General features: G+C 36.0%; 1 protein-coding gene across 2 annotated transcripts in view; it reads right to left on the reverse strand.

Moving 5' to 3' along the window:
• The window catches only part of PHF20 (PHD finger protein 20), a 127,731-nt gene that overhangs the window by 89,064 nt on the left and 11,744 nt on the right, over positions 1-26,923 (reverse strand). For both annotated transcript variants that reach the window (XM_044664352.1, XM_044664351.1), the window contains exons 2-3: positions 9,817-9,931; positions 430-601 (exon numbers count right to left, since the gene is read on the reverse strand). In XM_044664352.1, the coding sequence (XP_044520287.1) occupies positions 430-601; positions 9,817-9,899 (255 nt within the window). In that variant the 5' untranslated portion in view covers positions 9,900-9,931. The remainder of the gene's footprint in view (positions 1-429; positions 602-9,816; positions 9,932-26,923) is intronic.

Here is a 26,923-nt window from a genome sequence, read left to right on the forward strand (position 1 = left end):
ATATGGGTATAGGATTTGAAGGTTTGGTTTTAAAAGATTGCTCTATTGCAAAAATGAATACTATGGAAATAGGTATCAAGTGATAACATTTGTAAACCTAATGGAATTGTCCAAACTGGGAGGAGGGGCAGAAAAAAATAATAAATCATGTAAACACGGAAAAATCACATAAAAAACTACATTCCATGGCATGAAATTCAAATGGCCACCTGATATATTTTGTCAACCACCACATTTGATCTAGGGAAAAATGTCTCAGCACTCTCAGGATCAAACATCTTGTCCTTGTAATAAGAGAAATAAGGCGATATTGTGCCTTTAGCACAATATTTGGACTAGTTGTTCAGGAGTCAACATATATTGCCAACTTGTTGGAAATCAGCATGTGGCAGAAATGAAAGTTCACAAAATACGTAATTTTCTACTCACAAAAGATCCTTCTTCATCATGTAACCCTTCTTTTCTTAATTGTATTTTCTCTAATGGACGTAAATAAGGACTGTCCCAGCAGAACCATTCATCATAACGATGGTTCCAGCGTTTGAAATGGATGAGTACTTGCCCTTCTTCATAGTCAATTTCCTGTATATGAGCTGGATACCTAAGTCAAAAGAAAAAAAATTATTTAAAAAAATTAAAATTATGAACATTATTTAAAAGATATAATATTCAAAACATATACCATTGAACTGATCCAATCATTCATTAGATCAATCAGGAACTATGCCCAAAGGACTATCAAACCATGTACTCTTTGACCCAGAAATACTAACAACTAGGTCTGTACCCTAAAGAGATCAAAGAAAAAGAAATATACACAAAAATATTTAGAGGAACTCTTTTTGTAGTGGCAAAGATTTGGAAATTGAGGGGATGCCCATCAACTGGAGAATAGCTAAACAAGTTATAGTATAGTAACGTTAAAGAACACTAACATGCTCTAAGAAATAATGAGCAGGATGGTTTTGGAAAAACCTGGAAAGCCTTATATGAACTGATGCAAAGAGAAGTGAGCAGAACCAGAAGATCATTATACATAGTAACAGCAATATTGTAGGATGATGAATTATGAATGACTTAGCTATTCCCAGCAATGCAACAATCTAGGACAATTCTAAAGGACTTATGATAAAAACTGCTATCCACTTCCATAGAAAAAAGAATGTATACTGAAGCATGCTTATTTCTGGCTTTCTTTTAGTTATTTTTAGATTTTCCAGCCTACATTTTCTTTTGCAACATGGCTAATATAGAAATGTTTTCCATAACTCCACACATCAAATTGCTTGCCTTCTGAAAGAGGGGGGAAAGGAAAGGAGGAATTTTGAATCCAAATTTGCAAAAATTGAATTTTAAATGTGGTTACATATAATGGAGAAAAAATAAAAATGAAATGAAAAATAAAATACATACATATACAAACACACAAGCAAGAATTCTCTAGGAAAGTAAAAAATGCACTTAAAAGAAAAGATTTGTCAATTCCCTATTAACATAAGTATCAGATTTTTATTTGAAGTGTTTAATGCACATTTTCCCCAGTTACTTTCTTTCCTCGTTAATCTAGATATACTACTTTTAGTTATACAAAAATGGTTGTATTCTTATCTGATCAAGTTCATTTTCTCTCTTAAAATTTCCTCTAAATCATAGCTTAAGGATTTATCTCATCCCCATATCTGTGAAAGATATAAAACTGCTTATTCTCTATTTTAAAAAGTTTTAAACATGGATCCATTTAGAATTATGTTAGAAGATTTCAGTATTTTCCAAATTTTTGCCAAACAATACAATTTTCCCCAAAATTTTTTCTGAATATATAAATGTATGCCAACAACAGCCATTCTCCAACTGATAAGTAGTCAAAGAATATAAATATATAAGTCTTGAATGAAATTAAAAAAAGTATCGATCAGAAATGCAAATGTTTTAAAAAGTGAAATTCTATTTAACAACCTTTCAAAGACAGTAATAAAAAGGTGACAGAATTGAATATAACTTTGGTAAAGCAAGAGCTCTATTAGACTACAAGTGAATTGGTAATAGGTCTAACCTTTCTGGAAAGCAATATGGAATTATGCAAAATATCACAAAAATATAGCTAGCAATTTGACCCAATGGCCCAATTGCTAGAATTATATCCCAAGGAGGTTACTAATGGGGGAAAAAAGACCTTCTTATACAAAAATTCTATAAATAAATTAGGATTCTATTATTTGGCAAAATTTTCAACAAACTGGCATATGAATATAATTCAGGAGTCTTTATCCTAGGGTCTATGAATATTTTTTTAAAATAATTGAATAAGACTAACGCATTGCTGGTGAAGTTGGGAAATGGTCCATCCATTTTGGAGGGCAATTTGGAACTATGCTGAAAGGGCTAAAAAACAATACATATCCTTTGATCCAGTAGTATCCCAAAGAGATTAAAAAAAAGAGAGAGAGAGGAAAGGATCTACTTGTACAAAAGTATTTATAGCTATTCTTTTTGTGGTGGCAAAGCATTGGAAATTGAAGGAATGTCCACGAACTGGGGAATGGCTAAACAAATTGTGGTATATGATGACAGAATACTATTGTGCTATAAGGAATGATGAATTGATGGAGTTCTATAAGACCTGGAAAGACCTACATAAATTGATGCAGAGTGAAATGAGCAGAACCAGGAGAACATTGTGCATAATAACTGAAACATTGTGGGGCAATCAAATGTAATTGACTTGCTACTAATAGCAATGCAATGATCCAGGAAAATTCTGAGGAACTTATGAGAAATAATGCTATCCATATCTAGAAAAAGAACTGTGGAAGTAGAAATCCAGAAGAAAACATGATTTATCACTTCTTCATATGAGTAAATGATTTGTGGCTTTGGTTTTAAATTATTACTCTATTACAAAATAAATAATAAGGAAATATGTTTTGAGTGATAATGTATGTATAACCCAGTGGAATTGCTTGTCAACTCTGGGAAGGGTGAAGGGAAGGGAGGGAGACAACATGAATCATGTAACCATGGGAAAAAAATGTTTTAATTAAATTTAAAATTTAAAAAAAAAAAGGAAGAAATGAACATGATTATTTTAAAAAGAGCTGGAAAGACCTACATGAACCGATACAGAGTGAAATAAGTGATTTTATATGTGTAAGGGTGAAAAAGGAGTTTTATGGGTTCAATATATTAAAGATGGTCACCACAGGACTGAATTATTATCAATCCTCAATTAAGAATAATCTCAAATCAAAATTGACTTTTATGGAAGTTTATTTACATGAGAGAAGAGAGAGGAAGAAAATAAGAATCTATCTCACTAATTAATCCAGGTAGATCTTAACCCTCAGCAGAGGGTTAAAGGGCCTGAGGCCTGGAGGTGAATGGAGCAAACTTCATTCACAGAGTCTATAAAAGGAAATTTCTTAATAGAAGTTCAGGAAGATTCAGTCTTTAAACTCACCACATGGAACAGTCTCAGTCACGAATCAGCAAAGCTCCCTCAGGTCCCCTTCACCAAACCAGAAGAACTCTCACTCACTCAACTCCCTCTTTTAAAGGGGTCATTTCCAGTGCCTTTCCCCTAGCCTGTGTATCCAATCACAATAGATGCTTTCTATGAGAAAGCGTAGGGGGCGGTCAGTTGATTCTGATTCGTTACTCACTCTAGCACACATAGGTTAGGACCTCCCAGAATTGGAAGGTGCTCTCACCTTTGGTGATTAAATCTAAAGACGGGCAGTGTAGACTTAATCTAATTATCACATATGACCATTTATTAAAATGAACAATATAGAAATATGCATTTGCATAATACATGTAATACCCAGATCAAAGTTCTTGCCAGCTCCAGGATGGGGAAGGAAAGAGAGGGAGTGGGACAATTTGGATTATATAACTTTGGAAAACTTATGTGAAAATGTGTTATTATATGTAATACTATATTAGATAAAATAAAAATATTTTAATAAATTTATTTCAATAAAATTGGTTTCCGCTATAATCCTAAGTATATTCTATTTTATGCTAAAAAAAAACATTCTGAGAAGGGCTCTACAGGTTTTACCATATTGCCATAGGGATACACGACACAAATAAGATTAAATACTTCTGAGGTAATAGAGCTATTGATTCATAATAAAACAATGAACATAAAGAATTTTTTAAAATAAAGGAATATAAACAGGAAGTGATTCAGAATGAAGACAGAATGAAGACCCAAAAGAAAAAACCCAGCCTTACTTAATTTTCTAAATAATGAAATCAAAACTTTAAAGAAACAAACCAATTTCAACCCATTGTAATTGAAATCTATCTAAAATATACTAGAAATATGTTAAGCTACAAAAGGATACATAGCCTAAATATTAAAGGTCACATCACCACAGAGGCTGATACACTGTGGTACAATCAAACATAAAGGATTTCTCTACTAGCAGCAATGCAAGAATCAAAGAGCAAGGCTGAGGGACTTAAGAGAAAGAAAACTAGCCACATTCAGAGGAAGAACTGTGGGAGGAGAAACACAGAGGAAAAACAACTGCTTGAACACATGGGCTGATGGGGATATTATTGGGGATGAAGACACTAAACGATAACTCTTGTCCAACTATCAATAATATGGAATTGGATCTTAATCAATGATACATGTAAAACCCAGTGGAATTGTGTGTTGGCTAAGGGGGGGTTAGGGGAGTTTGGGGAGAGGGAAAGAACAAGAAACATGTTAACTATGGGAAAATACTCAAAATAAAAAATAAAAGTCACATCACAAAAAAAATTAGAAAAAGGAAGAATACATAGGATAGAGGGAATCACAGAAGATAAAATGGAAAATTTTGATAAAATTGAAATGGTGTGCAAAAACCAAAATCAATGCAGTTAAAATTAGAAGAAAAATAATTAACTGGGAAAATTTTGTGAAACAAGTTTTTCTGATGAAGTTCTAATAAAAGATCTAACCCAAATATGTAAAAATGACTGTCATTCCAAAGTAGAAAAATTAATGAAAAAATATTATTAGGCAGTTCTCAAAGGAAGAAATCTAAATTACCAATAGCCATATTAAGAAATACTCCAAGAGGTAGCTAGGTAGCTCACTAGATTGACAGCCAAATTTAGAGACGGGAGGTCCTGGGTTCAAATCTGATCTAAGAAACTTCCTAGCTGTGTAACCCTGGACAAATCACTCAACCCCCACCATTACCTAGCCCCTAAAGCTTTTCTGCCTTGGAAGCAATACAAAGTATTAATCTAAGATGGAACATAAGCAGGTTTTTTTTTTCATGTTCCAAATCATTAATAATTAGAGATGTCCAAATTAAAAGAGATATGACTTTCTCTCACATCTATCTGTAGCAGAAGTAACAAAAAAAGAATACGAATATTGCTAAAGGGATTTCAGGAAAACAGTCTATTTCAATTAGTTTCAGAAAAATCTGGGAAGACTGGTATGAAATAATTCAGAGTAAAGTAAGAACTAGAAATATTTATACAGTAATGATAATGTTGCAACAACATCAAAAGACTTGGGAATTTTGATCAGTACAATGATTAATCATTATTCCAAAGGATGAAGAAGTAGATTATCCATCTACCTCCTACAATAGGAGTGATTAAGTCAAGGTAAAGAATTAGACCTATTTTGGAACATGACAAACACAGAGATTTTGTTTTCTTTGACTGTGCTTATTAGAGGTATTGTGTTTAGCTTTTTTTGAGGGAGGAAAATTTGGAGTTCCTAATGAAGCTGCTGCTATAAAAGGAAAGGAAAGGGTGTCTATAGGACATTTTTTTAAAAAAAAGAAGACAATTTCAGGGGGCAGCTGGCTTAGTGGATTGAGAGTCAGGCCTAGAGACAGGAGGTCCTGGGTTCAAATCTGACCTCAGACACTTCCTAGCTGTGTCACCCTGGGGAAGTCACTTAACCCCCATTGCCTAGCCCTTACCATTCTTCTGCCTTGAACCAATATTCAGTATTGATTCTAAATTGGAAGGTAAGAGTTTAAAAAAAAAAATCACAATAGCATGTTAAATTTGTAATGCATTTTTTTAAAGCAAGCTGTACCTGATAATTGGAATTTTTTACTCTATTTCTATTGTACTTTGTATATGAAAATGTTCTTTTTCTGGTATTTATTAAATTCAGAATTTAAAAATATTTAATCTATTAGATGTGCCTGGAAAAATTCAAATCTATGAATGTCTAGTATTAAAAGAAAGGGGACCTTTATTTCACTAAGCTCCTGGAAACATATTCAGAATAATGGGATCACTAGGACAAAGAATGTGAAAAGTTTAGCATAAAAGTTGGTGCATAAAGTGATTTTTCTCAAAAAAAAAAAAAAAGAAACGAATGAATGCCCACTAACTGGAGAATGGCTAAACAAATTGTGAAACAAGAATATAATGGAATATTATACCATAATTATATAGATCTCACCAAAAAAAGCGGTATCAAGAGAACAAAATATATGATAGCAGAAGTAATATAAATGAATATTGAAATGTATTAGAATTCTGATTAAAAGGAATAACTAACCTTGGTTCCAGAGAACCAGTAATTAAGTGTACTTTCTTTTTTTTTTTTTCTGTTAAATTTTGTCTACATATAAGCAAGCAAAAGAAATTCCAGCACTGGCCATAGCCAAAAAAAATTTAGGTCACAAGTTGCACCAAGTTCTGAAATCTTCAAAGTTGTTTTTCTTTACAATATTGTTGTAGTCATAAATTTTTCTGGTTCTCATTTCACATTAAATCATTTCATACAACTCTTCCCAAATTTCTCTACAATCGTCTCTTTTACCATTATTGAAATAAACTTTCTTCTACTTAGTAGACAGAGCTGGTGGACTACAGATGTAAAACGTTGCTTAAATTGTTTGATATAGCCTCTTAGGTGGGTTATTTTATCTACATTTTTTTGTTATAAGAATTCAAGAAGCAACTACTGGCATAGTAGATAGTGTGCTGAACATGAAGTCAAGAAAACTAGAGTTCAAATTCAGCCTCTGACATGTACAAGTTGTATGACCATGAGTAAGTCATTTGACCTCTATCTGCCGCAGTTTCAAATGTAAAAATGTGAATATTAACACCTACTTCCTAGGTTGTAAGGAGCAAATGAGATAACATTTATAAAAGCACTTAACACAGTGCCTGATACATAGTAGATGTTATAAAAATGCTTATCCCTGCCCGCTTTATAGGAAGTGGTATTATTAAGAAATGGTATAAAAATAAGGTATCAATAAAACCTTTTAAAAAATTATATTAGTCATTTCCCTGTCACAGGAATGAGAATACTGATGATGATTTAACCTTTTGATGATTCAGTCATTTTTATGATTAATTATTATGGTATGTGGTCAATCCAACCCCTATCCAAATAACCCATATCCAGAGTAAATGATCACATCAAATCTCTGATAAGACTTCTACTGCAATGGACTTACCCCACGAAGGCAGTTTATTACGCTTTGGGATATTTCTAATTGCTCAAGTTTTTTTTCCTTCTTTTAAATTGTATCTTTAAAACACTGGACTGAATCTATACTGTATTAATATAAAAATAGTGTATATTAAAATTCAATACAGTTCTTTCAAAGATGTCTTACTTGCCCTTTTTTCCTTTTGAACTGAAATTCTGTTCACTTCATTTAAAAATATAGACTTGTATTTATAGGTCTTACCCTAGGACCTACTAAGCTTAATAATATATTCTTGGTATTAATTTGATTTCTGATTACTTTCATCTTTTTCAGCAATAGAATGTATCATATAAGCAGTCACCTTATTGCAAAATCAATTACTGAAAAGCTAAATCAGTTGTATAAATTGTTGAGTATTTTTTAAACATCAAAATAATCACTGTTCTTTGACTTTTTCTCAAGATTAAAAAAATGCTCTTATTTTGGTACTCATAATCACTTCAAATTCCTAGTCTCCAACTCAACCTTCTTTTCCCAGTTTAATCCTCACAAGGAAAACACTGCCATCTTGTGGACCTTAGGTTATTACCACCTAAGACCAAACACCAAGAAGACATCAGGTCTATCAAAGGCTACTTTACTTATTAGAATCATAGATCTATAGATGTAAGACACCTTGGAGGTCATCTAATCTAACTCTCTGATTTTACAAAGGAAGTACTTCAGTCCTAGAGGGGAATGGTAAATATTCAGCATCACCTAGGTAGTTAATAGCAGGGCTGGGAGTGAACCTAGAACCACAGGTTCCAATTCGAGGGTTCTTTCCACTCATTTGCATTCCTCTAGAATACCTTACTATGTTAGAATTATGGGTAATAATTAATCAAGGTCTCTTGGATGAATGGACATGTAAGGCCAAGGGAAAACAAAAAGAAACATACCATCAATGAGAATTAAGATAAAAATAATGAAGGTTTCCTATATGTCCTAAGCTGGACCCTGGGATGAAGGTGAAGGAAGAAATGAAAATAGCAGAAGTGCAAATAGTCAAAGCTTGGAAAAAGGATATTACAGAAATCTGACAGTGAGGACAGTAAGGGAGATATGAAGTTACAGTGCTTCTGAGGTCCTACCTTGTCATGACCATGTTAGTTAGGCTCGTGGTATTTTGTTTATATCCCCTTACAAATACGCTCTATTTTTTATTATGGTTATTTGCATATGTGTCATATTCTCTGATTAATATGCAAACTTGACAAGGGCAGGAGATATGGCAGGGGTCGGCAACCTTTTTGGCCGTGAGAGCCATAAACGCCACATTTTTTAAAATGTAATTTCATGAGAGCCGTACAGTGCTCACAGTGCGCGCTCCTGTAACAGTGCCTGAAAAAAAATTGACTTTATGGCTCCTGCAGAAAGAGCCATATCTGGCCCTCAAAAGAGCCAGATATGGCTCGAGAGCCATACGTTGCCCACCCCTGAGCTATGGGGTAGCAGATAATCAAACAAACACAAACAATTATGAAACTTCTACTTTGCATCATATAGAATGCTAGATGTGATCTCAAGCAATCTGGGGGCAGACAATTTTGAGCTAGTCACTAAACCTATCAAAGCCTCGATTATTTGTATAGTAGAAATAATTCTTCTATCTATTAAGGTTTGTTATGAGCAAAGCATTTTGTAAACCTTAAAATAGCATATAAATGTGAGTTTCTTATCATTACTCATTTCTGCATCTTCTCTTCCCATAAATAGCTATCTCAGTACTCTACTTTTTTTTTTCCAAATGTTTACTTTCTGTCATACTAACAACTCTAAGTCATAAGGGCAAGGATTACACAAATGGGGTTAATTGACCCAGGGTCACACAGCTAGGAAATATCTGAAGCCAAATTTTGAACCCAGGTCCTCCCATCTCCAAGCCTAGCAATCTGTCCATTGAGCTACCTAGCTGTCCCACTTTTCTTTGATAATTTGAAAAATATATGCCGTGCCAAATAGTCTTCTGACCATTAGGAAAATAAAAGAAACGAAGAACACCAGAATGGGAATGCATGGTAGAAAAAAGTAATGAGCTCAGTTTAAGATGGATGACAAGAAGGACATTCAAACGAAACCAAGAAGTTCATATTCTTGACCCTTACACACAAGACAGGCCTGGGTGTGATATAGATGATTTAGTAGGCCCTTCCTTGCCCCACTGAAATGGTCTGTGAATGAAAAACTGAAGACCAAAGACTCTTGAAACAAAAATTTTTCATAACTTCCTCTCTATACAACACTGAGAAGCACAACACAAACCAGAGATCCAGCTACTGACCTGGAAAAACCTAGACATACAAATTCCCTTTTACTTTAGAGAAAAAAATAAAAGGAAAGAGTAAAATACCAGTTTTTTAATCTGTCACGGGCCTCCAACTGGGCTCCCACCTCAAAGCTGATCCCTCTTCTGTTTGGTGGATGCTTTGTCATTTTGGATCATCAACAAGGTTGCTTTTCTTCTCCTGAAAAGCCAATTAAATATTTATGAAAACATCTCACAATCTACTCAAAGTATATCAATAGCAACACGAACTGGCAACATTCAAAACAAAAGCTTCAGGAAAACAGTTACAGAAATATTAAATTTCACTTGTTAACCATTCCTTTTTCCACCACTTTCTTCCCTTCTACCTTTAAACATACTCTGAACAAAATGCACCGATTCAGCAATGAGGAACCATGAGTATGAAAGACTGTATATGCTCCTAATTTCAGTAGGAAGGGACCTTAGGAACAAATCACCTAGTCTCCAATTCCCTCATTTTACAGACAGGTAGACTGAAGCCCAGAAAATCAAAGACTTATCCAAAGTCAAACAGCTGTTAAGTGACAGAGTAAGCATTCAAATCCAGGTCCTCTTGATTTCAAATCCAGCACTTTTCCCACTATTCTGACACTATATTTTCTACTACAGTGTCCTCACTGCCAGATTATCAAATTCCATTCATATGTTGGTTAGTTTTGCTCAAACTCCTTCCCCCCACACACCTCTTATTGTTACAAGGGATAGCTCTAGATGGGGGAGGGAGGAAGAGACATCCAGAAATGAAAATGAAGATAGAGAAGATAAACTATACTATTTTTGAATGCTCAGCTATCTCTAATCCTAGATATTCCATCAAATTGCTACAAACTGGTTCCCCTAAAATTCCATTTAAGTTTATCAGCTGTCCTTCCTTACCACTTCTTCCCTTCTCTGTTACCCCTTTATGTCAGCCTTTATCACTCTACTATCCTCACTAATGACCACCTCCTGATCAAATCCCAAACTTTCTTTTTATTCTTCTTAATGGGGGTAAGGGGGGGATTCCTGGACTGATGTGGGATATAAGAATTGGCTAAGTTTTCTTACTTCAGGAGTTAACAAAAAAAGTACTATTACAAAGTCTAAAATTGGAAGTCATCATTTCCAACCTGCAGAATCAAGGGAAGTTTCCTAGAGAAGACAGAATTCAAATTGGGCATTAAAGGAAAGGTAGAAATATGTATTTATTTGTATCTGAACACAGATACATATATCTACACAAATGTGATTCTGTATGTTATTCTCACATATATATAAGAGAACAAAGAGAATAACTTAGAAAAGGTCACAAGGAAATATATTTTCTCTTTGTCATCTGTTACTATTTAGTTCTATTTTGTCAAATTCTAAGAATGTATGCTCTAAATCTATCCCTTAAAATTCTATTGTTTAAATATTGCATTGTTAGAAAATATGATTAACATGTACTGTGTTAGCTGAATCTCTTTTTTTTTTCACCTCCAAGAAAATCTTTGTTACAAAGGATGAATCAATGGGTAGGAAAAGAGGAAGGATAATATTAGAAAATGAAGTTAATGCAGAAATAAAGGATACTGATACCATTAAAAATAAAAAGGTGCTATGCTGTATATTTTTTATTTGAACATTTGTCTTGGATGTTTATTAAGTTTAGGATTAAAAATTTTTATTATATTAATGAAAAGCAGACTCTCCACAGGAAAGGATGGACTTTCCAGGCATTGTTGTAGCCTTTGTGTATATTGTAAAGAGCAGGGTTAGAAAATGCTGGAAAACATTCAAAAGCAGCGAGCTGGTTGCTTTTAATTTGCTTTGAGTTTTTTGAAGTGAGAAAACAATTTGGCTAGAGAATGAAAGAAAGAAATATAAGATATAAGATGGGAAGGTAGAATACTACTAAATTGTGGGTTGTGTTTAATGCCAAACAATTTCAAATTTATCTGACATTTATTGAAGAATTTTCAGAAGTGATATGACCATATAAGAGGCATAAAGTAGTTAGATATGTCAAATGGCTACGGTAATAATCAAGGTTGATAGTAATAAGGGCATGAACTCTCATGGTGGCAAAGTGAATTAAGTATAACTAGGAAAACAATCTACTCAGTAACTACAACAACGTAAATAGAAAGAATAGCATAAAAAATTTTTAATTAGATTCTATAAAAATGACAAAATTTAATCCCAAAGTAGAGATAAATGAAAGTATTTTACCTAGTTTCTTTACAAGTGAAGGATTAGGGAAGATTACCTGTATAATGTCAAACTTTTATTATGTTAGCTAGTTTACCAAACTTTTTCTTTTCTCCTTTTTGTCCTTCATTATAAAGAATGGCTTCCTGAGAGGGGGTATTTCTGAGTAAGGGAGAGTAGAAAAATATGATATATAAAAAAATAAAGATGTAAAATTTTCTTTCATCAAGCAACCAAAAGAACAAAATAACCACTAATCTATATGCCTACGTACCCTTCTATACAAAATCTTTATGAGTCATTTATTGATTTTTTGTTTTATTTTTTAATTTTATTGTCATGCAAAACACATTTCCATATTGGTCATTGTTGTAAAAGCGCACTCATGCATAACCAAAACTCCAAAATAAAACCATAAATACACTGATGTGAAAGAAGGTTCCAACAATTCTTTCTCCGGAGGTGGATAGCATTCCCTGTTATAAGTCTTTCAGGATTGTCCTAGATCAGTGATTCCCAAAGTGGGCGCTACCATGGTGCTGCAGCGATCCAGGTGAGCGGTGATGGCCACACTTTTTTTGTATTACATTCTATTCTGAGTTCAATAAATAGTTTCATAATTTCCAGGGGGTGCTAAGTAATATTTTTTCTGGAAAGGGGGTGGTAGGCCAAAAAAGTTTGGGAATCACTGCCCTAGATCATCGTATTGCTAAGAATACCCAAGTTTTCGGATATTGATTCAATTTCTTAAATTTTCAGCAGAGTAAAATAAGCAGAACCGGGTAAATACTATACAGAGTCAACAGCAATACTGTGGAATGATCAACTGTGACAGACTTTACTACTCTCAGCAATACAATGATCCAGGACAATTCTGAGAGACTTCTGACAAAGAATGCTATCTACCTCCAGAGAAAGAACTGTTGAAGTTGGAAGGCCAATGAATGCATGTGATTTTTCACTTTAATTTATTTAGGTTCTTGTTTTGGGTTTTTGGCTTTATATGATTATTCTCTTACAAAAATGAATAATATGGAAATGTTTTACATGAAAATACTGTATAACCAGATCAAATTGTTTGCCAGTTCCGGGAAGAGGGAGGAAAGTTATGATGGAAGACAATTTGGATCAATTAACTTCAGACAACTTATACAGAAATTTGTTATTACATGCAATTGGTAAAATAAAATATCTTTATAAAAAATTTTTTAAATCTGCCTTACAAATTTTTACAATGAAGTATCTACTCTTTACATATCAAAATCACTTATTCAAGATTCCTTGAATGATTTAATAGAAATAACCCCAATTAACAACTCTGATATTAAACATCAAGTAAAGTATAAAACAGAAAAACATATACTCTCCAAATCTATTTGCCAGTTCAACATAGAAGATGTAGCACAAACTTCTTGTCAAAAATGAATTCTTGGGGACATCTATGTGGCTTAGTAGATAAGACAGCCAGGCCAAGCTTAGGACAGTAAGTTCTATGGTCAAATCTGGCCTCAGGCCCTTCTGTAACTGTGTGATGCTGGACAAATCACTTAACTTAACTGATTAACCCTTACCATTCTTCTGCCTTGGAACCAATATTTAGTATTCATTCTAAGATGGAAGGTAAGAGGGTTTTTTTTTTTAAATGAATTCTTGGATGATGAGAAAGTCCCCCCTGATGCTCTTTGTAGATGACATTGTACAGAATGAATTAAGCTTGAGAATTCTGAATAGTTCCCTAGGAATGAACTATATATCCAAAGATTTTGATCTATCCATCCACCCAGGAAAAATCAAAGAGGATAAATAAGGCCTAGATATGAACATGCATTCAGACCATTTGTACTAAGCTACAAGTGTTTGTATACACACATACACACAAAACACAGAAGTATGTGTATATATCATATACATTAGGAATTCTTAATCTAGAATTCATATTTTTTAATATATTGTGTAATATGGGATTATGGACATTGCCAGGTTGGCTTGGGGCAACCTGTCTGTTGCCCTAGTTGGAATGTTGACCATGGCATGAGCCATAGGGCAAGCACCAACTCCCAGTTGGGCCAAGAGTATATAAAGCCCTGGAGACCCAGGGCTGGGTTTTGTTCTTCCCTGACTTCTCCCCTGACCACTTGCTTACCCCATGCCCACTGGGGCCTTGGGAGGTGGGAGTGGGAACATGGGTAGTGGTCCTCTTACCATAGAGATGTGTAGGGATTAACCAGCCCACAGTGAAAGGAAGTAGAAACCACAGAAACAGAAAAGAGAAACCATAGAGAGTAAGGAGGAACCATAGAGACAGGAAGTGAGGTAGAAAAAGGTTATAAAAGGAGTCAGTTGCTGACAGTTGGTCTGTCAGTTGTAGACAGGGCTAGCAGTTGCAGGCTGGGTAGGGTGTCAGTTGCTGACAGGGCTGGCAGTTTCAGGGAAGGTGGCTGTTGGGTGTGAGTTGGCCACTGGGGGTTGATTGCTGGTGGTGTGGGTTGGTGATTTGTTGGTGGTTGGGAGATATATATATATATATATATTTATTTATTTATTATATATACATATTATATATATTCTGCTTGGTGAGCTGAGCTGAAAGGTAATCAGCTGGACTTTCTCTAACAGCAGTTATAGATAGATATAGGTAGTTTTAGATAGTAATTATAGGTAGTTATAGGAGAACTAGTACAGGCATTAGGAAATTTTCTTTTTCTACCTCTTTCCTAAATTCCTCTCCTTGATTATTTTACTATCTCTATTTTAATTAAACTAAATTATTAATTGTTAAAAGCTGCTAGAAGTTTTCTTTTTTCTGGCTTAAAGGGATAACATTAATTTACAACTCTACTATATTCTCATTAAAACTTAAATTATTAAAAGCTGCTCTCTTATTTTGTCAAAACCTCTATTTTAACCATTACTTTTAATTGGCAAGCCAGCTAGGAAATTTAAACCCTCAATCTTCTTTTTTTTTTTAACCATTTATTAATATTCATTTTTAACATGGTTACATGATTCTTTCCCCTTCACCTCCCCGTACTTCCCCCACCCATGGCCAATGCACATTTCCACTGGTTTTAACACGTGTCATTGATCAAGACCTATTTCCATATTATTGATAGTTGCATTGGTGTGGTAGTTTCGAGTCTACATCCCCAATCATGTCCACCTCAACATGCGTTCAAGCAGTTGTTTTTCTTTTATGTCAAACCCTCAATCTTCTGATTATTTTTCTTACTTTTTACTGAAACTATCCTAAGTCAAGTTCCTAGCATTTAATTGTTACAGCTGTAGATCCTTTATGTTAAACAGCGCCATCTATTGACAGAAAGTAGAACTGAAAACAAAACTAACAAGTGGATTAACAATGATTCTGAGTAGTCTAGTTAAAATTGTGATGCTGTTTCTTGTCTATCTAAAAATGCCTTATTATCCGACAAAATATTACACAATGGCTTTATATAGCACTATTCCTAGCTGTACTTTTAGTGATAGGAGGCCTGGCATTTTGCCTATTCCTCCTCTGGAAGAAACAGAATAATAATAATGCTGAACTAAAAACTCACCTTGAAGAAAAACTAGAAAATAACTCGAGCGACCTTGAAAAGAAGCTGGAGGAGAGTCTGGGGAATTTCAAGGAAAATAACTCAAGTGACCTTAAGAAGCTGGAGGAGAGTTGGGGGGATCTCAAGATATATAAAAAGCACTGAGAAAAGTTTGAGAAATCCCCAGACTAAGAAGAAAGATTTCTCTCTCAACATTCCCTCATCATTAGAGCTGACTCACTCTCTGTCCAGTCCTGCTCCACACAATTCTGTTCATACTAAAACCATCTCAACAACTCCTTGTCCTGTTCTAACTATCTCTAAATCTGCCCAAACTTTTCCCACTCAACTTATTTTCACACCTACATCCACCACCTTTTCTATGGCAACTGAAATTAAAAAACAAGAGGCAAAAACCAAAAATAATTCAGTTATACACCTATTCCCCTTCAAAGTACCCATCTTTAACAAGAGTGGAGATGTAATTTTACTAAGGCATTATACACCATTCACTCCCCCCCCCCAGATATTGAGAGATTCAAGCAAAATATTCCTTCTTTTGAGGATCATCCAATTGTGATTATTAAAAAGCTAGAGAACATTTTTCACACATATGATCCTGGATGGATTGATATTGAAATTTGCTCCAAGCTTTTTTAACAGAAAGAGAGAAAAATAAAATTGTTTCTCTTATCAATCAAGCTTAAGAAAGGAGAGCAGTTCATTGGCCTCCGTGAGACCCAAAATGGAAACCCAATAATGAGCAAGATTATGCAAGACTATGCCAGGCTAGAGAGGCATTATTAATTGCAATGAAAGCTTGTTCTGATAGCCCTGATACATGAATAAAATCTGTGTTATAGCAACCTCTGGGAAGAAGATGGAGATCAACTTGAATGACAACTGATAGTTATGGAATTTAGAATTTACCCAGATGGCATGAGCCAGGGGCAAAAGACAGTTGCTGCCACCACTATAAAAACCCAGGAGCTGATCCTTTCAGGGTCTCACTCTTCAGAACAGGGTCCTGGGTGATGGGTGGGTAGGCCTATAGACCTGCACTAGCACCTGAATCCTATTGTCTTGCGTATCAATTCAATCAGTTCTGAATAGGGCTGAGAGACATACATCAACATCTAATCATCAAGAAGAATCTCATAAAACCTCATTCCACCTGGTCAAGGCCATGGCCAGGCCTGACCAGGGCTTGAGAGGGAGAAGGGTTTTCTCCAGCTAGCTGCCAATCTGATTAACAACTGATTAGCTAACCTTAGTACCCGTAGACTAGCATAACCATCCCCACACCATCTTCTTATCCTTGGATCCTACCCCTTGAGTTATTATAATTAAATCCTTGAACTTATTCAGGTAAAGACATTATTTCAAAGATCAGTTAACAGTCTTGCATCTAAGAGGAAAGAGAGTACTTCAGCTAAGCCACAGTCAATCGCATTATACCAACATCATTAATAACTATACTCACCCTAAACATTTATCCATTAACCGAACCCCAAGTCAAGTAGCCAGAGAGGCTGTGTGAGTCAGCTCACAGCTTCTCATTTGCCACTTAAGCTTGGGCACTGTAGATGGGACTGGTGCTCGACTGAGTAATAAATATTGATGGGACCTGGTATTCACTATCAATTTCTGGTGTTCACCTAAGCTTCCCATCCTTATTCAGTCAGGTCCTTATGCCAACTGAGGACCTTGGGCCATCTCTTTATCAGGTCCAAATACAGAAGCACCATACCGCCATCTGAAAATCTTAAACGAAAACTCAATGAAAATCCGTCCCAATTTATGGATAGACTTATTGAGCTGGAAGATAGATATATAGTCCTGAATCTTGCCAGAGAAAGGGATGTCAGACATATAAGGAGCCAGTTTGTGAAAAACTGTTGTAAAGAGGACAGAGATTATTTTAAGACCAATTTTCTGAATTGGGTTAATATGGACCTTAAAGAATTGAAGAGAGTAGCAGTTTATGTATTTAACAGCTTTGAAAAGAAAGATGAGAACAGTGACTTAATAGACATTAAGGAGAGAAATTAAAAGTTTAAAGGAGGAAATTGAAAGAGAAAAACCAAATCGAATAGTGGCCATAGCCTTTTTGCAAGAATACACAAATCAACCACCAATGTATTACTTCTGTAGAAAAAGGGGTCATGTAATGTTAAACTGTTGAAATTGGAACCAGGTACTCAATAACATAAATTTTAGAAAAAATGAGAACTCTAGGAATAAAACTTTGGAAATAATAACAATAGAAACACATTTAGAATTACTAATCCAAATGAGACAAATGATAATTTATAACAATATATCCAAAATGGGGTTTATCCACAAAATACTCACAGTGGAAATCGCCCTCGATGATAGGAACCTCAGAGAAATGGCCAAGGACCTTTATGAAGGTTGGAGAGGGGAGAAAAAAACTCTGGAATCAGAGAATGAAACCTTTGATTTCCCAGACACTGATATCTTAACACCAGTTGTCCCTGTCCATTCTCCCCTACATAGTGTAATAAGGAATAAGGTAAGGTAGATAAGTTTAAGATTTTAAAAAGCATATTAGAAAATGTAAGCTTGAGGTGAACATTCTAAGGGCTTGGAATGTGGGAGAAAGGACAGAGCTTTTGAACTCTGGAACTATTGGGAGTTTGCCACTGGTAGAGGAGCTTATGCGCTGATCTCACTGAAGAAACCCCACTTGAGGAACTAAAAAATAGGTCTGATCATCAGCTTTTGAGGGTGAACCTCCAGCTCTGTGACAGCCTATTGGAGTGACCCAGTGGAGTTAATGGACTGTACCAACATCCTGGATCCTAGGACAGCAGAGAATATCGTTGGAGCAAGTAGTGAGATCCCCNTATTTATTTATTTATTATATATACATATTATATATATTCTGCTTGGTGAGCTGAGCTGAAAGGTAATCAGCTGGACTTTCTCTAACAGCAGTTATAGATAGATATAGGTAGTTTTAGATAGTAATTATAGGTAGTTATAGGAGAACTAGTACAGGCATTAGGAAATTTTCTTTTTCTACCTCTTTCCTAAATTCCTCTCCTTGATTATTTTACTATCTCTATTTTAATTAAACTAAATTATTAATTGTTAAAAGCTGCTAGAAGTTTTCTTTTTTCTGGCTTAAAGGGATAACATTAATTTACAACTCTACTATATTCTCATTAAAACTTAAATTATTAAAAGCTGCTCTCTTATTTTGTCAAAACCTCTATTTTAACCATTACTTTTAATTGGCAAGCCAGCTAGGAAATTTAAACCCTCAATCTTCTTTTTTTTTTTAACCATTTATTAATATTCATTTTTAACATGGTTACATGATTCTTTCCCCTTCACCTCCCCGTACTTCCCCCACCCATGGCCAATGCACATTTCCACTGGTTTTAACACGTGTCATTGATCAAGACCTATTTCCATATTATTGATAGTTGCATTGGTGTGGTAGTTTCGAGTCTACATCCCCAATCATGTCCACCTCAACATGCGTTCAAGCAGTTGTTTTTCTTTTATGTCAAACCCTCAATCTTCTGATTATTTTTCTTACTTTTTACTGAAACTATCCTAAGTCAAGTTCCTAGCATTTAATTGTTACAGCTGTAGATCCTTTATGTTAAACAGCGCCATCTATTGACAGAAAGTAGAACTGAAAACAAAACTAACAAGTGGATTAACAATGATTCTGAGTAGTCTAGTTAAAATTGTGATGCTGTTTCTTGTCTATCTAAAAATGCCTTATTATCCGACAAAATATTACACAATGGCTTTATATAGCACTATTCCTAGCTGTACTTTTAGTGATAGGAGGCCTGGCATTTTGCCTATTCCTCCTCTGGAAGAAACAGAATAATAATAATGCTGAACTAAAAACTCACCTTGAAGAAAAACTAGAAAATAACTCGAGCGACCTTGAAAAGAAGCTGGAGGAGAGTCTGGGGAATTTCAAGGAAAATAACTCAAGTGACCTTAAGAAGCTGGAGGAGAGTTGGGGGGATCTCAAGATATATAAAAAGCACTGAGAAAAGTTTGAGAAATCCCCAGACTAAGAAGAAAGATTTCTCTCTCAACATTCCCTCATCATTAGAGCTGACTCACTCTCTGTCCAGTCCTGCTCCACACAATTCTGTTCATACTAAAACCATCTCAACAACTCCTTGTCCTGTTCTAACTATCTCTAAATCTGCCCAAACTTTTCCCACTCAACTTATTTTCACACCTACATCCACCACCTTTTCTATGGCAACTGAAATTAAAAAACAAGAGGCAAAAACCAAAAATAATTCAGTTATACACCTATTCCCCTTCAAAGTACCCATCTTTAACAAGAGTGGAGATGTAATTTTACTAAGGCATTATACACCATTCACTCCCCCCCCCCAGATATTGAGAGATTCAAGCAAAATATTCCTTCTTTTGAGGATCATCCAATTGTGATTATTAAAAAGCTAGAGAACATTTTTCACACATATGATCCTGGATGGATTGATATTGAAATTTGCTCCAAGCTTTTTTAACAGAAAGAGAGAAAAATAAAATTGTTTCTCTTATCAATCAAGCTTAAGAAAGGAGAGCAGTTCATTGGCCTCCGTGAGACCCAAAATGGAAACCCAATAATGAGCAAGATTATGCAAGACTATGCCAGGCTAGAGAGGCATTATTAATTGCAATGAAAGCTTGTTCTGATAGCCCTGATACATGAATAAAATCTGTGTTATAGCAACCTCTGGGAAGAAGATGGAGATCAACTTGAATGACAACTGATAGTTATGGAATTTAGAATTTACCCAGATGGCATGAGCCAGGGGCAAAAGACAGTTGCTGCCACCACTATAAAAACCCAGGAGCTGATCCTTTCAGGGTCTCACTCTTCAGAACAGGGTCCTGGGTGATGGGTGGGTAGGCCTATAGACCTGCACTAGCACCTGAATCCTATTGTCTTGCGTATCAATTCAATCAGTTCTGAATAGGGCTGAGAGACATACATCAACATCTAATCATCAAGAAGAATCTCATAAAACCTCATTCCACCTGGTCAAGGCCATGGCCAGGCCTGACCAGGGCTTGAGAGGGAGAAGGGTTTTCTCCAGCTAGCTGCCAATCTGATTAACAACTGATTAGCTAACCTTAGTACCCGTAGACTAGCATAACCATCCCCACACCATCTTCTTATCCTTGGATCCTACCCCTTGAGTTATTATAATTAAATCCTTGAACTTATTCAGGTAAAGACATTATTTCAAAGATCAGTTAACAGTCTTGCATCTAAGAGGAAAGAGAGTACTTCAGCTAAGCCACAGTCAATCGCATTATACCAACATCATTAATAACTATACTCACCCTAAACATTTATCCATTAACCGAACCCCAAGTCAAGTAGCCAGAGAGGCTGTGTGAGTCAGCTCACAGCTTCTCATTTGCCACTTAAGCTTGGGCACTGTAGATGGGACTGGTGCTCGACTGAGTAATAAATATTGATGGGACCTGGTATTCACTATCAATTTCTGGTGTTCACCTAAGCTTCCCATCCTTATTCAGTCAGGTCCTTATGCCAACTGAGGACCTTGGGCCATCTCTTTATCAGGTCCAAATACAGAAGCACCATACCGCCATCTGAAAATCTTAAACGAAAACTCAATGAAAATCCGTCCCAATTTATGGATAGACTTATTGAGCTGGAAGATAGATATATAGTCCTGAATCTTGCCAGAGAAAGGGATGTCAGACATATAAGGAGCCAGTTTGTGAAAAACTGTTGTAAAGAGGACAGAGATTATTTTAAGACCAATTTTCTGAATTGGGTTAATATGGACCTTAAAGAATTGAAGAGAGTAGCAGTTTATGTATTTAACAGCTTTGAAAAGAAAGATGAGAACAGTGACTTAATAGACATTAAGGAGAGAAATTAAAAGTTTAAAGGAGGAAATTGAAAGAGAAAAACCAAATCGAATAGTGGCCATAGCCTTTTTGCAAGAATACACAAATCAACCACCAATGTATTACTTCTGTAGAAAAAGGGGTCATGTAATGTTAAACTGTTGAAATTGGAACCAGGTACTCAATAACATAAATTTTAGAAAAAATGAGAACTCTAGGAATAAAACTTTGGAAATAATAACAATAGAAACACATTTAGAATTACTAATCCAAATGAGACAAATGATAATTTATAACAATATATCCAAAATGGGGTTTATCCACAAAATACTCACAGTGGAAATCGCCCTCGATGATAGGAACCTCAGAGAAATGGCCAAGGACCTTTATGAAGGTTGGAGAGGGGAGAAAAAAACTCTGGAATCAGAGAATGAAACCTTTGATTTCCCAGACACTGATATCTTAACACCAGTTGTCCCTGTCCATTCTCCCCTACATAGTGTAATAAGGAATAAGGTAAGGTAGATAAGTTTAAGATTTTAAAAAGCATATTAGAAAATGTAAGCTTGAGGTGAACATTCTAAGGGCTTGGAATGTGGGAGAAAGGACAGAGCTTTTGAACTCTGGAACTATTGGGAGTTTGCCACTGGTAGAGGAGCTTATGCGCTGATCTCACTGAAGAAACCCCACTTGAGGAACTAAAAAATAGGTCTGATCATCAGCTTTTGAGGGTGAACCTCCAGCTCTGTGACAGCCTATTGGAGTGACCCAGTGGAGTTAATGGACTGTACCAACATCCTGGATCCTAGGACAGCAGAGAATATCGTTGGAGCAAGTAGTGAGATCCCCAAACCCTGTCAAGTTTGTATTTATTTATAATGTAGTATAAGTTTTTACTTGTATTTAAATATAATGTACTGTAAGTTTTATCTTCCCTGCCCTGATTTCCTGGGCCATCTAAACCCCTGTATCTTCCCTCCTGTAGAGGTTAAGAGTAGTATGCCCGATCCCCACTTGCCCTACCTTATTTTATTATTAAAATCCTTTTATGTTCCTTCCTACTGTCTCATTATAACCCCAAAGGACTCACAAATATTTACTTTGTTTCCCTGGCTAAGTTGAGTGTGTAACTATCATATCAATTATTCCTGTCTCCCCCATTCCCCTATTTCAATAGTAATGAACTTCATGTAACCTGGAAAATTGAGGATACTTATTATGATTGCCTCTTAAGACATTGGAACTTCCAGATCAGTGTTGATAAATCTGGGGCACCTCTGGAGGTCCCAAAGCTTCCCCCTCGAATGGTGTCTGTGGGACCTCTACCTGTAGGACACTCTTTCCTTCTAATGCCTAGCTTCCCTATATATTTGATTAGGGAGAGACCTTTTATGTAAACTTAAGAGCCACAATAACATGCTCTAAAGATAGTGCTTTGACACTAGAATTGCCTAAGGAATCTTTAATTCTTCTCCCTGTACTTCTTTTAGACAGACAGGAGGTGGACAAACCTCCCACCTTTGAAATAGCAGCTAATATACTTAAGTCAATCTCTCTCTCTCTCTCTCTCTCTCTCTCTCTCTCTCTCTCTCTCTCTNCTCTCTCTCTCTCTCTCTCTCTCTCTCTCTCTCTCTCTCTCTCTCTCTCTCTCTCTCGCTCTCTATTAAATCTACCCTGCCCATCTTTAGATTTAATCACCAAAGGTGAAAACATCTTCACGTAACTCACAAGATGAGAGGTCTGTAACCCACGTATGCTAAAGTACAAATCAGAATTTACTGACTGCCTCCTGGACCGTCCTAAGAAAAGTGTCTGTTGTGATTGGACATGCAAACTAAGAGGAAGGCACAGGAAGTGATGCAAAAGAGGCCCCTTTAAAAAGAGAGAGTTGAGTGAGCCAGGGTCTCTTCTGGTTCTTGCTTAGACATGGAAGAGCCCTGGACCTGAGACCTTGGAATTCCACTTGGTGAGTGTAAAGATTAACTCTTCCTGAACTTCCCTTAAGGAACTTCCTTTTCAAAAGAGACTCTGTGACTGAAGCTTTTGCTTCATATGCCTCTGAGGCCTTAGGGCCTCCACCTTCAGCTCAAGGCTTGCCCTTTTCCCAATTGAGGACTAGTTAGATCTGCTTGGGTTAAACCAGGGACCTAAGGGAATTATTTAGTTTGTCAGGTTAATTATCTTGCCTTATCCTCTCTCTAAATTTCTTATTTCTCTTTTTCTTCTCATTTGTAAATAAACTTCAATAAAAGTAATTTTAATTTGAGGTTATTCTTTAATTGGGATTGATAATTATTCAATTCCCTGGCAACCTAACCTTTTAATATTCACCCAATCAAAACCCCTTTTTACCCCTTACACTGGGTTACATCTTCTTCCAATGTAGGCCTACTCGAATCAGGTGTTCCTGTGAAAATCAAAAGAAAAGGTGGCCCACATCCTTCTATTCTTCAGTATCTCCTATCAAAAGAGGCAATTAAGGAAAACACTCCAGTGATAAATTCTTTAATTGAACAAAAAATAATTCTATATAAGTCAGAATATAGTATCTTGCATGTTAAAAAGCCAAAATTAGATGTAAATGGAAAACCTGTCTATCAATTTGTACAAAATTTAAGGGCTGTAAACAATCATGTCATCAAAAGACATCTTGTGGTTCCAAGCACGTCCACAATTATCTCCTCTATTCCTAGTATGGCCTCATATTTTATGGTAGTAGATTTGTGTTCAGTATTTTTCTCAATACTCATTTATGAAGATTTCCAGAAATATATTTGCCTTCACCTGGAAAAGTTCCTAGTGGACATGGTGTTGTTTGCCCCAAGGGTACATGGAAAGTCCGACTTCATTATTTGCAGATTTTAACACAAGATTTAGAAAATATTTAGTTTAAGGAGAACCTTTTGATACACTTTGTAGATGATTTGCTCTTGGCCTTACCAAATGCCAGGCATGACAAGAAGATAGCAAACATCTTCTCTTGGAACTATATAAGAGAGGCCACAAGATCTCAAAGGCAAAAGTTCAGTGATTTCTCCCCAAAATGGAGTATTTAGGGTTTATTTTAACTGCTTGTACCCACTTCATTTCCCCTAAGCACATTGAAGATATTAAAAAATTAAGCACTCCCTCTAGGAAATAGTTGAGAGCAATTCTAGGAGCAACAGGGTTTTGTAGACAGTGGATTCCTTGCTATGAGGAAATCACTAAACCCCTTATAGCATTGACAAAAAATTCAGTCACTTAACCACTTAGGATAGAGGTGGAACACTTGTCAGCTCTTTCTAAATTGAAACCGGCTATCTTGTCTATCCCTGCTCTAGGCATCCCAAAATATAAAAAGCCATTTACTTTTGATCTACTTTTTTTTTTTTTAACCCTTGTACTTCGGTGTATTGTCTCATAGGTGGAAGATTGGCAAGGGTTGGCAATGGGGGTCAAGTGACTTGCCCAGGGTCACACAGCTGGGAAGTGGCTGAGGCCGGGCTTAAACCCAGGACCTTCTGTCTCTAGGCCTGACTCTCACTCCACTGAGCTACCCAGCTGCCCCCAAGCCATTTACTTTATATGTACACAAATAGAGAAGGGTAGCTTCAGGTGTTTTGACCCAAACTTTAGGTCCTATTCAATGTCCAGTTGCTTATTACTCAGCCCAGCTGGACCCAGTAGCTTCAGGGGCACCGTCATGTCTTAGAGGCATAGCTGCAATAGCTTTATAGCAGTGATTCCCAAAGTGGGCGCTATCGTCCCCTGGTGGGTGCTGCAGCGATCCAGGGAAGCGGTGATGGCCACAGGTGCATTTATCTTTCCTATTAATTGCTCTTAAATTTTTTTAAAAAATTAATTTCCAGGGGGCTAAGTAATATTTTTTTCTGGAAAGTAGGCGGTAAGCCAAAAAAGTTTGGGAACCTCTGCTTTATAGTAACTAAATCTCCTGATTTAGCAATGGGATACCCACTAACAATAACGTGTCCACATGAAATCAAAGCATTGTTGCTAAGGCATAGAACATGGACATTTTCTGACCAGAAGCTCACAAAATACAAAGTAACCTTTGTTAGGCAAAGAAAATATCACCATAAAACATTGCACAACACTTAGCCCTGACCCCTTGCTTCCAGATTTAACAGTTACAGGAGAACCATTACACAACTGTGAATCTTTAGTGTCCATGGTTGAAAAACCTCGAGATAATCTCCTGGACACTCCCAGATCTAGTCTTATTCACTGATAGTTCTTCTTTCATGAGGGATGGTATACAATACACTTGAGCTGCTGGAGTCACAGAAGTTGCCACTCTGTGGTCAGCTTTACTGCCCTCAAATATAACTGCTCAAAATGCAGAACTCATAGCTTTAAAGCATGCCTATAATTGCAAAAGGTAAGAAAGCAACAATTTATACAGTTTCCAAATATACATTGGTATATGTCATGCAGTGGGTATGCTTTGGCTTCAAAGGGGATTTTTAATTTCAGTTGGGAAAAGTATCACAATAAAAACAAACAGAAAAAAGTATCACGGAAAAAAAAAACCCAAAACAGAAATCATTAATGAAGTTCTTTCTTCTCTCCAACTACCTGAAGACCTGGTTGTTGTACATTGCTCTACCCATACAGATGGAACTGACCCTGGCTCTAGAGGGAACCACCAGGCAAATACTGCTACAAAACTCGCTGCCTTACAAGGACCTGAACTAATTCTAACTTTGGCAACCAATAACAAATTAGATTCATCCCTTGTATGTCAATCCATTCATAAAAACATTCATTTTGGAACCCAAGGAATCATAGACTCTGCTAAGAGAATGGATATCCCTGGTATAACTACCAGAGCCTCTGAAGTGTGTGCAGCCTGCTCCATGTATCAAGCATATAACCAACATGCATTTTGTGGAAAAGCTTTTGGTGGGCTTTCTCTGGCGTACATGTCTTTTGAACATCTACAAATCAATTTTATTACAATGCCAAAGGCTGGACATTATAAATTATGTCTAGTCATAGCAGACCAACTGACCAGATGGCTGGATGCATTTCCTACCACTCAAGTCACAGTGGCTTTTGTTGCCAAAGTGCTCCTAAATTCCATGTACCATATCTTCCCCAGAGCTCAAAGCAAATTGAAACAATGAATTGAGAACTGTGAAGATGAGATTGACTCTCCCCTTGCCTACTTTCAAAATTAATCAACCAAAAGCATAGACACTTCTACTTAACACTAAGTAGGGGAGGTCCACTAGCCATTTACTAAAGTAGGTGACAACTCCAGAAGCACTGACCACCACCTGGGCAGTGCTAAGCAAATTTAAAAACTGCAATTGGTTCCCATAAAGTGGAGGAAAGGACAGATAGGGAAGTAAAAAAAGGACTATAAAAGATGTTGAACTTCCTGTGCAAGAAGTCTTCATCCTGAATTTTTGGCGTGGAGGAGCTTGAACTGAGACTGCAGCTCTTATAACTACTTCTGGTAAGACTGCTCCTGGATCTTTTCCCTTTGTATCTTCTCCTGTTGAGTGAAAAGCTGACCTTCCTTTCCTAGCTTCTGG

This window comes from Gracilinanus agilis, chromosome 2, assembly GCF_016433145.1.
Source record: "Gracilinanus agilis isolate LMUSP501 chromosome 2, AgileGrace, whole genome shotgun sequence".
Lineage (NCBI taxonomy): Eukaryota > Metazoa > Chordata > Mammalia > Didelphimorphia > Didelphidae > Gracilinanus > Gracilinanus agilis.